Source organism: Oryx dammah, unplaced genomic scaffold, assembly GCF_014754425.2.
Source record: "Oryx dammah isolate SB20612 unplaced genomic scaffold, SCBI_Odam_1.1 HiC_scaffold_26, whole genome shotgun sequence".
In the NCBI taxonomy this organism is placed as follows: domain Eukaryota; kingdom Metazoa; phylum Chordata; class Mammalia; order Artiodactyla; family Bovidae; genus Oryx; species Oryx dammah.
Window position 1 is genome coordinate 74,762,623 of NW_024070210.1, and position 14,304 is coordinate 74,776,926.

The 14,304-nt window shown below is 37.1% G+C and overlaps 1 protein-coding gene across 1 annotated transcript; it reads right to left on the bottom strand.

The window, feature by feature from the left end:
* Nucleotides 1-5,029: 5,029 nt before the first annotated feature.
* Nucleotides 5,030-5,971, bottom strand: LOC120853296 (olfactory receptor 4K14-like). Its single transcript, XM_040227028.1, has one exon. It carries the CDS (start codon nt 5,966-5,968, stop codon nt 5,030-5,032), a length of 939 nt encoding a protein of 312 aa, XP_040082962.1. The 5' UTR covers nt 5,969-5,971.
* Between the last annotated feature and the right edge of the window lie 8,333 nt (nt 5,972-14,304).

Consider the following 14,304-nt stretch of genomic DNA (forward strand, 5'->3'; position numbering starts at 1 on the left):
GGAGATTTTAGTATGGTGAAATTACTTTTTATGATGTTGCAGTTTTGGATATATGGACTTAGACATTTGCTGCATCTTCTGTGACGACCTAAAAGGAATGACACTGTAGTAACAATGAATGCAAATTTGCTTCTAATGCTACTATCCAGTAACAGGGGCCAAGGATCTTTGGTGAAATGGCTATTGTAGGAATAGGGAAGAATGAAGAAGAATGGTGCAAATAATCTTGGAGCATCCTTTAATCTTAGAATATAAGGAAGTGCTCAAACACACATAAAATCACAAACTTTGATGTGGATATATATCAAAGGAACTTAGGAGGCAAATAAAAAATCTCCCAATATTAGATTATAATAATTATATATATATATATTATATATCGATTATAATTAACAGTATTATATTATAATCCAAAGTATAAAATAAAATCCATGATTTCATACAGATAAAAATGATTGAATAAATTAGTACATGAGGTAGAAGAGAAATCACCCATGTACAAGAATAACAGAAAAATTATGTTGTCCTATACAAGGGGAACTTAGCTCCCTATTCCTTAAGTATTGGCCGGGTATAATGACTTTTTTTTTTTTTTTTCAAAAAGTGCATTGTGGATAATAGGGAAAGAAACTTTACAGTGAAGCAACTGACAAAGATTTCAATCAGATGATTAAGGGCAACGTTAGCAGTATAAATCATGTTGATGGTCTAGACCCTTGATAGGAGGTGATGAAAATAGGACTTTACCTGTGATGTTCCTCCCTTGAGCCCATGATTCTGCTGTAATCATGGGAAAAATGTCAACTAAGTGTCAATACAATGGTATCCTTCTTATGTTGCAGTTCCTTAAAAAATTAAACATACAATTATCCTACAACCCATCAATTTTGCTCCTAGTATTTAATCCCAAAGAAATAAAAGCAGGTATTAAAATAACAACTTGTACACAAATGTGTACAGTAGAACTATTCACAATGGCCAAAGGTGGAAACAATCCAAATGTTCATCAGCTGATGAATGGATAAACAAATATGGTAATCCATACCAAGGAATATCATTCAGCCACAAAAAGGAACAGTGCGCTAATACACATTTCAATATGGTTAAACTTGAAAACAGTATGCTACATGAAAGAAGCCAGACACTAAAGGTAACATAATTGTTTTGATTCTTTTTGTGTATGATATGCAGAATAGGTTAATTCATAGAGACAGGAAGCAGACTAATAAGTGTCAGGGGCTTATTAGTGGACAATGATTGGAAGAAATGATGATCGAACAATACTGTAAATGTACTAAATGTCATTGGATTGTACTCTTCAAATGATTTACATCACATTATGTGAATTTTACCTCTATGATAAAATAGCATAAAATTTGATACTAAACGATAAATGAGAAAATATCATTTTCCATTATGAATAAAGACTTTAGTTATCGACTTTGTTTTACCTTATTTTTTTCAAAATCATACTTGGCTTATGTGTACCTTTCCCTTTTTTAGGTAAATGTATAATTCTTATGTAAAAGAGAATGCTGCAGTTCACACACTAAGTTTTTGCTCATTTCTCTCCAAGCTAGATGTTATGTAGAAATTAGTCTAAATTATTATAAAATGAGATCATAGCAGTTTAACTAACAGAAATCAAATTCTGGGGACAATGTATTAAAATGGAGCTCCCTGGTGGCTCAGCGGTAAAGAAACTGCCTGCCAATGCAGGAGACCAGGGTTCAGTCCCTGGGTCAGGAAGACCTCCTTGGAGAAGAAAATGGCAACCCACTAGAGTATTCTTACCTGAGAAATCCCATGGACAGAGGAGCCTGGAGGGCTACTAGTCCATGGGATTGCAAAGAGTCAAGCATGATTTAGCAACTAAACAACAAAATAATGGTGTTAAATAAGATAAGAATGGTGACGTTTGGTCTTCTGTATGTGCACGTGGATTTTTTGAATAGCATTAAAGAGTTAGAGATATTCAGTATGTCTGAATTTAGTTAATGTATAGAAAAAAAAATCACAGGGCTGAATACCAAAGCACACAAATTCCATTACCTTTCGTCTATTAATTGACCTGTCACAATCTTATTTCTTCATCTGATATGGAAGAATATTGGGTTTCCATCTCACCATTTTATTAGAAATAACAAATGAAATAATATAGGTAAAAATACTCAGCTAAGCATAGAGCTAAGTAGACCCATGAACTCTTATTTATATGTTCTGCAATGATCTAAAAGAGAGAACGTATAGTGTAGGAATTAAACCCATGGACGTTGGAATCAGAAAATTATTGTGTTTGAATATTGGATCTGACTTCAGCATATTAACTTTTGCCAAAATGTTAAATTTCCATATCATTTAATATTAGTATCTCTAAAATGGGGATGGTAATTGTATTAATGAGGTAAAAAGCAGGTTTAGTGTTTTCAAGGATACTCCATGGATATGCTTTCAATGGAATTCTAAATAATATTTACTAATGTGTTTGTTAATAGGTATTGCATCTGCCTATAATGCGGGAGACCCGGGTTTGATCCCTGGGTTGGGAAGATCTCCTGGAGAAGGAAATGGCAACCCACTCCAGTATTCTTGCCTAGAGAATCCCACGGATGGAGGAGCATGGTAGGCTACAGTCCATGGGGTCGCAAAGAGTCGGACATGACTGAGCGAGCTTCACATTCCTTTTTCACTGGTATTGGTCTAAATGATATTTATTGATAGGCATTAAAATGTCAGGAGATACTGGTTTTCCTTGAAGATATTTTGCTGTCATATTTTATTAGACATAGATTCCTTTGTTCTCCATTTACTTTTTAAACCAAAGTTCTAATATTTTTTTCTTCTCTTAATGTCATGAGAATTCAAAGTAGAGATCTCATAATAAATGGCCAGGGGACTCAGTTCACTGAGTCATCAAGGGTCCAAGCTTGCTCTGCTCTTCACAGGGTAAGTCAATGACTGAGAGACAAGGTGTTGGGATCAACAAGAGACTTTATCAGGAGCTAGCTGGCTGCCTGAGAAGATGGTGCTAGCACCTCAAAATAATCATTTTGTCAGGGTCTGGTTGCCAGGTTCTTTTATGGATCAGAGATAGGGTGGGGAGATGAGGAGACAAAGTAAATACTATTCAGTCCTTGCAAACGTCCCCCAGAATGCCAAGCCTCAGGCAGCGGGATGTGTTGGTTTCACTTCCTTATGGTCTGTCACAGGCAAGCAGCTCAGGTTATCAACAACTACTACTGTCCAGTTGCCTTCCTTTGCCCCCAACATAGAATTCCTTATAATAAGTAGAATGAAAATTTAAAATTTGGGCCTGAACATGGTTTTGCATGATATGTTGGTACCAACTAGGAGTAAAAGGCTATAGCTTTAAAGTCCCAATTTAGTGAAGTATTGTGGTTGAATATAACTTAGTTGTGGTTAGTATTTGGGCTTCCCAGGTGGTGCTAGTGGCAAAGGACCCACCTGCCAATTCAGGAGATATACGAGATTCGGGTTCGATCCCTGGGTTTGGAAGAGCCCCTGGAGGAAGGCATGGTAACGCATGCCAGTATTCTTGCCTGGAGAATCCCATGGACAGAGGAGCCTGGTGGGTTACACTCCATGGGACTGCAAAGAGTTGAACATGGCTGAAGCAACTTAGCATGCACATTGTCAGTATTCTGATTATGGTCCTGAAAAACACTAATAAATTCTCCCATTTGGAAGAAATGCAAGCAGTGTATTTGGTTGTCCACTTTGTTTGGCTAGAAGCATGCATATATACTGATTCATGAAAAGTTATTAATGGTTTGGTTAAATGGTCAAAACTTAAAGTAAACAGAATTGGAAGACTGGTGGCAAAGAATTCCTGGGGGAGAATTGGTGGTAATTGATCTCTCAGAATGGGCACAGATTATGAAAAATCGGTGTCTCCTGTATTCTTACCAAAGGGTATCCACTATAGGAGAAACTTTAGTAGTAGACTAATAAATTCTATGCATGCTAACCTATTTTTCCAGCCACCTCCAGTGCTTGCTAAATGGAATTTAGTACAAAATAACCATGGTCAGAAATCATGTATTGCTAAACACTGCATTTGATCAAGTTTATTTTATAGCAAAGCAATTAGCAACAATGGTTATAGAAGTGGATTTGTGGTCATGGAATTCATGGATCATAACATGTACTTCAGTTCAGTTCGTCACTCAGTCATGTTCGACTCTTTGCGACCCCACGAATTGCAGCACGCCAGGCCTCCCTGTCCATCACCAACTCCCAGAGTTAACTCAAACTCACGTCCATCGAGTCAGTGATGCCATCCAGCCATCTCATCCTCTGTCATCCCCTTTTCCTCCTGCCCCTAATCCCTCCCAGCATCAGAGTCCTTTCCAATGAGTCAACTCCTCGCATGAGGTGGCCAAAGTACTGGAGTTTCAGCTTTAGCATCGTTCCTTCAAATGAACACCCAAGACAGATCTCCTTTAGGATGGACTGGTTGGATCTCCTTGCAGTCTAAGGGACTCTCAAGAGTCTTCTCCAACACCACAGTTCAAAAGTATCAATTCTTCAGTGCTCAGCTTTCTTCACAGTCCAATTCTCACATCCATACATGACCACTGGAAAAACCATAGCCTTGACCAGATGGACCTTTGTTGGCAAAGTAATGTCTCTGCTTTTAAATATACTATAAGTCTGACACTGTTTCCACTGTTTTCCCATCTATTTCCCATGAAGTGATGGGACCAGATGCCATGATCTTAGTTTTCTGAATGTTGAGCTTTAAGCCAACTTTTTCATTGTCCTCTTTCACTTTCATCATGAGGCTTTTTAGTTCCTCTTCACTTTCTGCCATAAGGGTGGTGTCATCTGCATATCTGAGGTGATTGATATTTCTCCCAGCAATCTTGATTCCAGCTTGTGCTTCTTCCAGTCCAGCATTTCTCATGCATAAAATGTAAGATATAAATTGAATGCCTAAAATTTTCAACCTCTTTTATAAGGTAAGTATATTGTCAACATGAAGTGTTCCCAGTGAGGTTTCTGGGCATTAAATATTTCCCTTGGGATGTATGTAGTAGCTTCTGAATCTCTTTATTGCAGTTTTTATCTCTTTATTTCTCAGGGTATAAATGGCTGGATTTAGAAGAGGTGTAATAACAGAGTAAAACACAGCAAGAAATTTGTCCACCCAGGTGATGCTGAGTGGCCACACATAGATGAAGATGCAGGGCCCAAAGAAGAGCACCACCACTGTGATGTGGGCAGTGCAGGTAGAGAGTGCCCTAGATGTACCAGCTTTAGAGCTTTGGCGAACAGTAAGAAGAATATACGTGTAGGATATTAACAAAACTATAAAGCAGGTCATGGCTGGAACCCCACTGTCAGCATTCATTAGTATTCCCAAGTTATAAGAGTCTAGGCAGGCAAGTTTGATTACCAGTGGTATATCACAGAAAAAGCTGTCAATTTCCCTGGGGCCACAGAAAGGCAATTGCACAATCACAGCCGTTTGACTCATGGCATGCACAAAGCCAATGGTCCAGGAAGTCACCACAAGCCCAATGCACTTTTGCAGGTTCATTATGGTTGAATAGTGGAGTGGCTTGCAGATGGCCACATAGCGGTCATAGGCCATTACCACCAATAGCACCATCTCACGCCCTCCAAAAAAATGCACAAACAGGACCTGACACATGCAGCCTCTAAAGGAAATAGTTTTGTTCTCTCTGACAAAGTCTGTAATCATCTTAGGAGTGGTCACTGAGCAAAGCCACATATCAACAAAGGACAGGTTGGCCAAAAAGAAGTACATGGGAGAATGCAGATGGGGGTCAGTGATGATTAAGATCATGATGGCAATGTTTCCAAATACAATGATCAGGTAAAGCATAAAAAACATCAGTAAGAGTAAGACCTGCATAGTCCATGAGTGACAAAGTCCCAGAAGCACAAATTCTGACACTACGGACAGATTTCCTGCATCCATTTAATTCAGCACGTGCTCTAAAATAACCAGGAGAAAAGACAGATTTTTCAGTTAGTGGGATGGGAAAGGATACTTAATCTTTAGAAATTGGTTGAAGTTCTATCTCAATGAAGCTTAAATTCATTGAAAATTAACATCTATATCTGAAAGTGAAAATTTAGTTGGGAAGACAAATATTGGGAAAATACTCATAGTATGATGTTCAAAAGAGCAGTAAATGCCTAAAATCTGCTTTCCCAGATAGACTCCTTATAAATGATTAATTAAGAGGATATTCCCACAAAGAAGAAGTGAGAAAGGTGGATAGCAAAATGAAAGGCTGAGAAAAGATTGTAGTGTCATCAAGAAACTAGTTTCAGTCTGCTTCCCCAGTGAAAAGAATCTGAGTGCAGGACCAACAACTGTTATACTCTAATAACTATAATTTGAGTAGTCTACTTAGGAAAATGATGGTGAACAGATACTGAAGCCCAGAACAAATGCCATGGCACAAAACTACAGTTTCTCTCTACTATGCACACTGATTTCTTTAAGTCTCCTTTGAGTGTCTTCTATAAGACACCATTTAATTAAAATTTTACCTTATTCCTCTACATTATATATTGGAACAATCTTTAGGAGAAAAGCCATATAGTAAATACCAGGCATGATAATTCACATGCAAAATCAAGCACATAATTTATCATTATTTAAGATCACAAGTCAATAGAATTCATTTAGTTAACTAAATCTATTAGAAAAAATATCTGGAGACTTATGTGAGAAAGGGAGGTTAACTCAGACGCAGGTTCTGTTTTGATGATATCTGAATGAACGTTCCTTATAACTCAAGCTTATGAATAGAAAATATTTACTATCAGTAGATGGTAGGAAATCCCTAGGTTTTGAAATATTACCTTAAATGTATAATTTTTTTTAAGATTACAATAAGCTACAGGCATGTGTAAGCAAAGTATGTCTTTGTTAGTACTGATTGAACATGAAGTTAAAATTTCAGAGATCATCAATTACTGACCTCTAAATAGAATAAAGATATAGCTTATATTAATCCTTAAGTACATTAAGAATTCCTCTCGAGCTGAATGGCGGAAATATAATTGTGTATCTCTGAAATTGAAAGTGAAAGTCACTCAGTCTTGCCTGACTCTTTGCTACCCCAAAGACTATGCAGTCCATGGAATTCTCCAGGCCAGAATACCGGAGTGGGTAGCCTTTCCCTTCTCCAGGGGATCTTCTCAACCTGGGGATTGAACCCAGGTTTCCCACATTGCAGGTGGATTCTTTACCAGCTGAGCCACTAGGGTGTGCGTCTCTTTTCCCTCTCTACTTATTTCCCTTGGCTTTGTTTTACTTTCTCGGTGCTGCATTTTCTTTTATCTTTTGAAATCTCAAGGGTGGTGCTAGGAGAGCAGGGGAACAATGCAAACTATTACCTCCTCATGAGTGCTGGTTTCCCCTTCCCTTACAACGTGAACTCAGAAATAAAAAGGATGGAAGGAAAAAATAATTTCTTCAAAAAATTAGATGACTCACACATTTGCTGTGAAAGGGGGAACATGTAATAATAGTCTCACAGCTTAAAGATAAATATATCCTCCATGATAGAGGTGTGTTTAATTTCTAAAGAAAATATCCTATGTTACACACAATAGACCTATGTCCCCTGAGAAATTTGAAAGATTTGACCTTTACTTGGAAACTTAACTTTTGTCAAGATAAACCTGCCAAGATAACAGACCAGGATTAGTTTTCTATATATATATTTTTAATACCTTTTGGGATAAGGGATATGGAAGTTAGCTAGTAGCAAAGGCAGAATTTCAACGGGGTTTGAAAGAGGAATTTCCTAAAATATTAATATGTATATTGCTGAGGAACCATTTACCAAAAAGAATGACAGTGTTTTTAAAATCAGTTTTGAAATTGTTAATATTTCATAATATTAGTAGACTGATTATATCAATTAATATCAATCTAACACTTGAGATAATTAGTAGAATAACCATCGCCTTTTAGATTAGTCAGATCTGGTCTAAACTCCAGCTTTATTACTTGTTGACCTTATGATCTTGAGCTAAATTTATTTCTATTTCCATTTCCTCATCTGTGAAAACAGAACACTCAATCTAACAGAAAGAAAGTGAAGTCGCTCAGTCATGTCCTACTCTTTGGGATCCCATGGACTGTGGTCTACAAGGCTCCTCTGTCCATGGGATTTTCCAGGCAAGAGTACTGGAGTGGGTTGCCATTTCCTTCTCCAGGGAATCTTCCTGACCCAGGGATCAAACCCAGGTTTCCTGCATTGCAGGCAGACACTTTACCCTCTGAGCCACCAGGGAAGCCCCTCAATCTAATAAATTTGTCTTCAGTTCAGAAAACACAGAAATTACTCAAAGCTATCTGGTATTCAGCATATGTTTAATAAATATTAGTTATTTCCCCTCTTTATTGATTAAAATGTAACTTAAAGCTCTGCAGTTTCCAAAGGTTTCAAGAAATAATCTTAGTTAACTGCCAGCCACCTTCTATAACCAAAACATATAAAGTAAATTTTATTTAAAATAATAACTGAATCACATTTTCTTTAAATTACATTAAGCAACTTTATAGGATATGGATGCAAAGGAAATATCAAGAAGCAAGTATTGCTTCTTGCTTTCCATTAGCTTAACAAGTTTTTTACCTTTTACATCTGTTTCTATCTAGGAAGTGTTTTGTATTTTAAGAAAGCCTTCAACAGAACAGTACATTTTTTTTAAGTACCTTTAGAATCCTTTAACTTAGGGTCAGTTTTCACAAGAAGAGGTAGTTATAACTTTGGGATTAGTGAAAATGAAAAAAAAAATTAAGGAAAGGAGACAAATTGAGTTACTCTTTTTAGAGTATTAAAATACAACCAAGCATTTTTCATCCCCATCTAGACACAAGGTCCTTCTATTAATTTTTTATAATAACAATTCTAAAATTGTGATTATCAACATTTTTAATTTTACAAAGAGAAACTTGGACACAAAGAATTTAATAGACAGTCTGAGATATACGTTAGGGAAAGTACACAAGGAAATTGTCCAAGTTCCTTTCTCTACCTAAAGCTGCCCTCTTTTCTTCCTAAGGTTATGAGTTTTAATCCTGTTAATTCCTATTAACCCTACAGTAACTTAGTATCACATCACTTTTCACTGGATATGTAATTATTTTTTCTTCTCTCTTTATGCTGAAAGTTACCTTAGTATGTAGTACTCTCTCTGATATAAAACTGTTATCTTTTAAATGGGAAGGATGATTTAGCCAGGATAGCTGGAAGTTGCTCATAATCAAGTAGTTGTTACAATATTCAAAGAACTGTGATCTCTTGAAGCAGACTTGAGAGCACCTCTGGGGCATGGCATTATAATGGTATGTACACTGTTGTTAAAGAGACCATGGAAATTCCAGTAGGATAACTGACTATCTCTTTAAAATTCAGAAGCTGAACAAGTTATACTCAACTCTAAGCATAGTAGGCATGCATGAAACAGATACATAGAAATATTTTTAAAATTATTTTAAGGAAGAAAGTTCTAGAGAATATGAGATAACTTACTAAGACCAGATTTCTCTAAGACCAGATTACTTTTTACTCTTCTCTTCTGATATATGCTTGAGATAAGATCCACTGTGGAGTGGAAACAGTATCTGTGGGAGAAATATCCCTCAACCTGGCATATATTCACCACTGGAAGGAATCCCTTGGGTGAATTTTTCTATTACCTGTTCTAGACAGAACCAGAAGCATGGAAAAAATTTACATTGTACATCTCTTAGGGACATTTTTGTTAAGAGCAGTAACTTTTGCATATTCTGGAAATCAGAACTGGGAGTGAAGAAAAATCATACGTAAAGCAGCTAAGAATAGTGAAGTTTTTAAATTACTTTTTATTTAACGTGTAAGTACTAAGATGTATTCTGTAGTCTTAATCTCTAACTAGATATAAATAATCAGATGTAATTAAGATTTAATTCCAGTTTTAAGAAACCATATCTTGACCAGTGTGTGATATATGACCATCAATAGAAAATCTTCATAGAATGGCAAGATTAGTTGTTTATTTTGAAAACATTCAAAGAAGATTTGATACCTACCATTTTCAAACTCTCTAAAAACTTGGAGAGGGAAAATTCTCCAAACACGTTGATGAAACCAGCATTACTCTGATAACAAAACCAGACGAGGACATCACACACACACAAATTATAGGCCAATAACATTGATGTACATAGATGTAAAATTCCTGAACAAAATATTAGCAACTGAATCCAACAATTAATTAATTTAATCATATATCACAATCTAGTGGCATTTATTCCAGAAATGTAAAGATGTTTCAGTATTCACAAATCTATCACTATGATTTTTCACATTAAAAAAAAAAGAGGGATAAAAATCAGATGATTGTCTGAACAGAAGCAGAACTGCATTTGGCAAAATACAGCATCCATTAACAATAAAAACTCTGAACAAAATTTGAAATATTTTCCTCTAAGATCAGGAACAGAACAAGGATGACCGACCAGTCTCCCACTATTGTTTAACATAGTATCGAAGTTCTAGCCATAGGAGTTCAGTTCAGTTCAGTTGCTTAGTCGTGTCCAACTCTTTGCGACCCCATGAATTGCAGCATGCCAGGCCTCCCTGTCCATCACCAACCCCCGGAGTTCACTCAGACTCACATCCATTGAGTCAATGATGCCATCCAGCCATCTCATCCTCTGTCATCCCCTTCTCCTCCTGCCCTCAATCCCTCCCAGCATCAGAGTCTTTTCCAATGAGTCAACTCTTTGCATGAGGTGGCCAAAGTACTGAAGTTTCAGCTTTAGCGTCATTACTTCCAAAGAACACCCAGGATTGATCTCCTTTAGATTGACTGGTTGGATCTCTTTGCAGTCCAAGGAACTCTCAAGAGTCTTTTCCAACACCACAGTTCAAAAGTATCAATTCTTCGGCACTCAGCTTTCTTCACAGTCCAACTCTCGCATCCATACATGACCACTGGATAAACCATACCCTTGATTAGACGGACCTTTGTTGGCAAGGTAATATCTCTGCTTTTGAATATGCTTTCTAGGTTGGTCATAACTTTACTTCCAAGGAGTAAGCGTCTTTTAAATTCATGGCTGCAGTCACCATCTGCAGGGATTTTGGAGCCTAGAAAAATAAAGTCTGACACTGTTTCCACTGGTTCCCCATCTACTTCCCATGAAGTGTTGGGACCAGATGCCATGATCTTAGCTTTCTGAATGTTGAGCTTTAAGCCAACTTTTTCACTCTACTCTTTCACTTTCATCAAGAGGCTTTTTAGTTCCTCTTCACTTTCTGCCATAAGGGTGGTGTCATCTGCATATCTGAGGTTATTGATATTTCTCCCAGCAATCTCGATTCCAGCTTGTGCTTCTTCCAGTCCAGCATTTCTCATGATGTACTCTTCATATAAGTTAAATAAGCAGGGTGACAATATACAGCCTTGACGTACTCCTTTTCCTATTTGGAACCAGTCTGTTGTTCCATGTCCAGTTCTAACTGTTGCTTCTTGTCTTATTAGAAAATAAAAATGTAAGTCATCAAAATCTGAAGAGGGCTTCCCTGATAACTCAGTTGATAAAGAATCTGCCTGCAATGCAGGAGACCCCGGTTTGATTCCTGGGTGAGGAAGATCTGCTGGAGAAGGGACAGGCTACCCCCTCTAGTCTTCTTGGTCTTCCCTTTTGGCTCACTGATAAAGAATCTGCCTGCAATATGGGAAACCTGGTTCAATCTCTGGATTGGGAAGATCCATGGGGTTTCCCTTGTAGCTCAGGTGGTAAAGAATCTGCCTGCAATGCAGGAGACCTGAGTTCGATTCCTGGGTTGGGAAGATCCCCTGGAGAAAGAAATGGAAACCCACTCTGGTATTCTTACCTGGAGAATCCCATGGACGGAGGAGACTGGCAGGCTACAGTCCATGGAGTCACAAGAGTTGGACACGACTTTGTGACTAAACCAACCAACCAAAATTTGAAGAGAAGATGTAAAAAGGTCACTATCTGAAGATCACATGGTACTATGTATAAAGAGCTCTAAAGACTTCACCAACAAACTGTAAAAACTAATAAATTAATTCAGTAACATCAGAGAGTATAAAATTAATTTACAGAAGTCTGTTGCAGTTGTACACACTAATATCAAACTGTCAGGAAGGTAAATTAAGAAAGCAAACCCATTAAAAATATCATCAAAAAGAATTTTAAAACCTAAGAATAAATATAATTACAGAGGTTAAAGTTCTATATAGTGAAAACTGTCAGATACCAATGAAAGCAATTACAAGATACAAATTAAAAAGATGTTTTGTGTTCATGGATTGAAAGAATTAATATTGTTAAAATGTCCTTGCTACCCAAAGGAATCTACAGATTCAGTGCAATCCCTATCAAAATTCTAAAGGTATATTTCACAAAACTACAACAAATAACTAGCCTATTATACAGAATGAAGTAAGCCAGAAAGAAAAACACCAATACAGTATACTAACACATATATATGGAATTTAGAAAGATGGTAATGATAACCCTGGATGTGAAGTGAAGTGAAAGTGAAGTCACTCAGTCGTGTCTGACTCTTTGTGACCCCGTGGACTATAGCCTACCAAGCTCCTCTGTCCATGGGATTCTCCAGGCAAGAATACTGGAGTGGGTTGCTATTTCCTTCTCCAGGGGATCTTCCCCACCCAGGGATCGAACCCGGGTTTCCCGCATTGGAGGCAGACTCTTTAACCTCTGAGCCACCAGGGAAGCCCCTGGATATGAGACAGCAAAAGAGACACATATGTATAGAACAGTCTTTTGGACTCTGTGGGAGATGGAGAGGGTGGGATGATTTGGGGGAATGTCATAGAAGCATGTATGATATCATACAAGAAACGAATCACCAGTCCAGGTTCGATACAGGATACTTGGGGCTGGTGCACTGGGATGACTCAGAGGGATGGTACAGGGAGGGAAGTGGGAGGCGGGTTCAGGATGGGGAACACGTGTATGCCCGTGGCGGATTCATGTTGATGTGTGGCAGAATCAATACAATATTGTAAAGTAAAGCCTCCAATTAAAATAAATAAATTAAAAAATAAAATTTGTATAAATCAAAAACAATCCTTAGTAGCCAAAACAACCCTGAGAAAGAATAATAAAGCTGGAGGTATCATACCGTCTGATTTTAAATATCAAGCTATAGTAATCAAAATATTTTGGTACTGGCACAAAAACGGACACACAAGATTAATAAAACAGAGGTGAGAGTCCAGAAATAAACCCACATGAATATAAACAATTTGTGACAAGAGAAAAGGTCATACACTGAAGAAAAATAGACTTCAATAAATAGTGTTGGGAAAATTGGACAGCCACATGTGATAAAATAAAACTAGATCATTATCTTTCACCACTCACAAAAATTAACAAAAAATGGATGAAAGACATGAGTGTAAGACCTGAAACCATAAAATACCTAGAAGAAAGCATAGGCCATAACCACACTGACATCAGTTTTACTGATGTTTTTGTGCATGTGACTTCTGATGCAAGGGCTGCAAAAGCAAAAACAAACAAATGAAACTACAATAGATAGAATGCTTCTGCACAGCAAGGAAAGCTATAAACAAAATTAAAAGAGAATCTAAGAAGTGGGAGAAGATATTTGTAAACCACATATCTGACAGGTGGTTATAAAATATATAAAGTCATACAACTTAACAAGAAAACTGATTTAAAAATGGGTAGAGGGTCTGAATAGACATTTTTCCAAAGAAGACAACAAATACATGAAAAAATGTTCAATACCACTAACTCCTGGGGAAATGCAAATCAAAGCCATAATGAGATATTGCTTCACACGTTAGAATGACTATTGTTGAAAAGAAAGTAATAACAAATGTTGGAGTGGGTGTGACAAAAAAGGAGTCCTTGTACATTATTGGTCAGGCTGTAAATTAGTGCAGCTACTATGGAAAGAAAAATGGAGACTCCTCTAAAAATTAAGAATAGAGCTAACATAAGAAACAACGATTCCATTTTGAATATCCAAAGAAAACCAAAGAACTAACTTGAAAAGGTATATGCACCCCTATATTCACTGTCCCCTTATTTACAATATCCAAGATATAGAAACTAGTGTCCATAAGTGGATGAATGGATGAAGGAGATGTGTTGTATATACACAACGGAATGTTACCCAGCTCTAAAAAGAATGAATTCTGTCCATTTGTGACAACATGGATGGACCTTGAAGGTTTCATGGCAAATGAAATAAATCAGATGAAGATGAC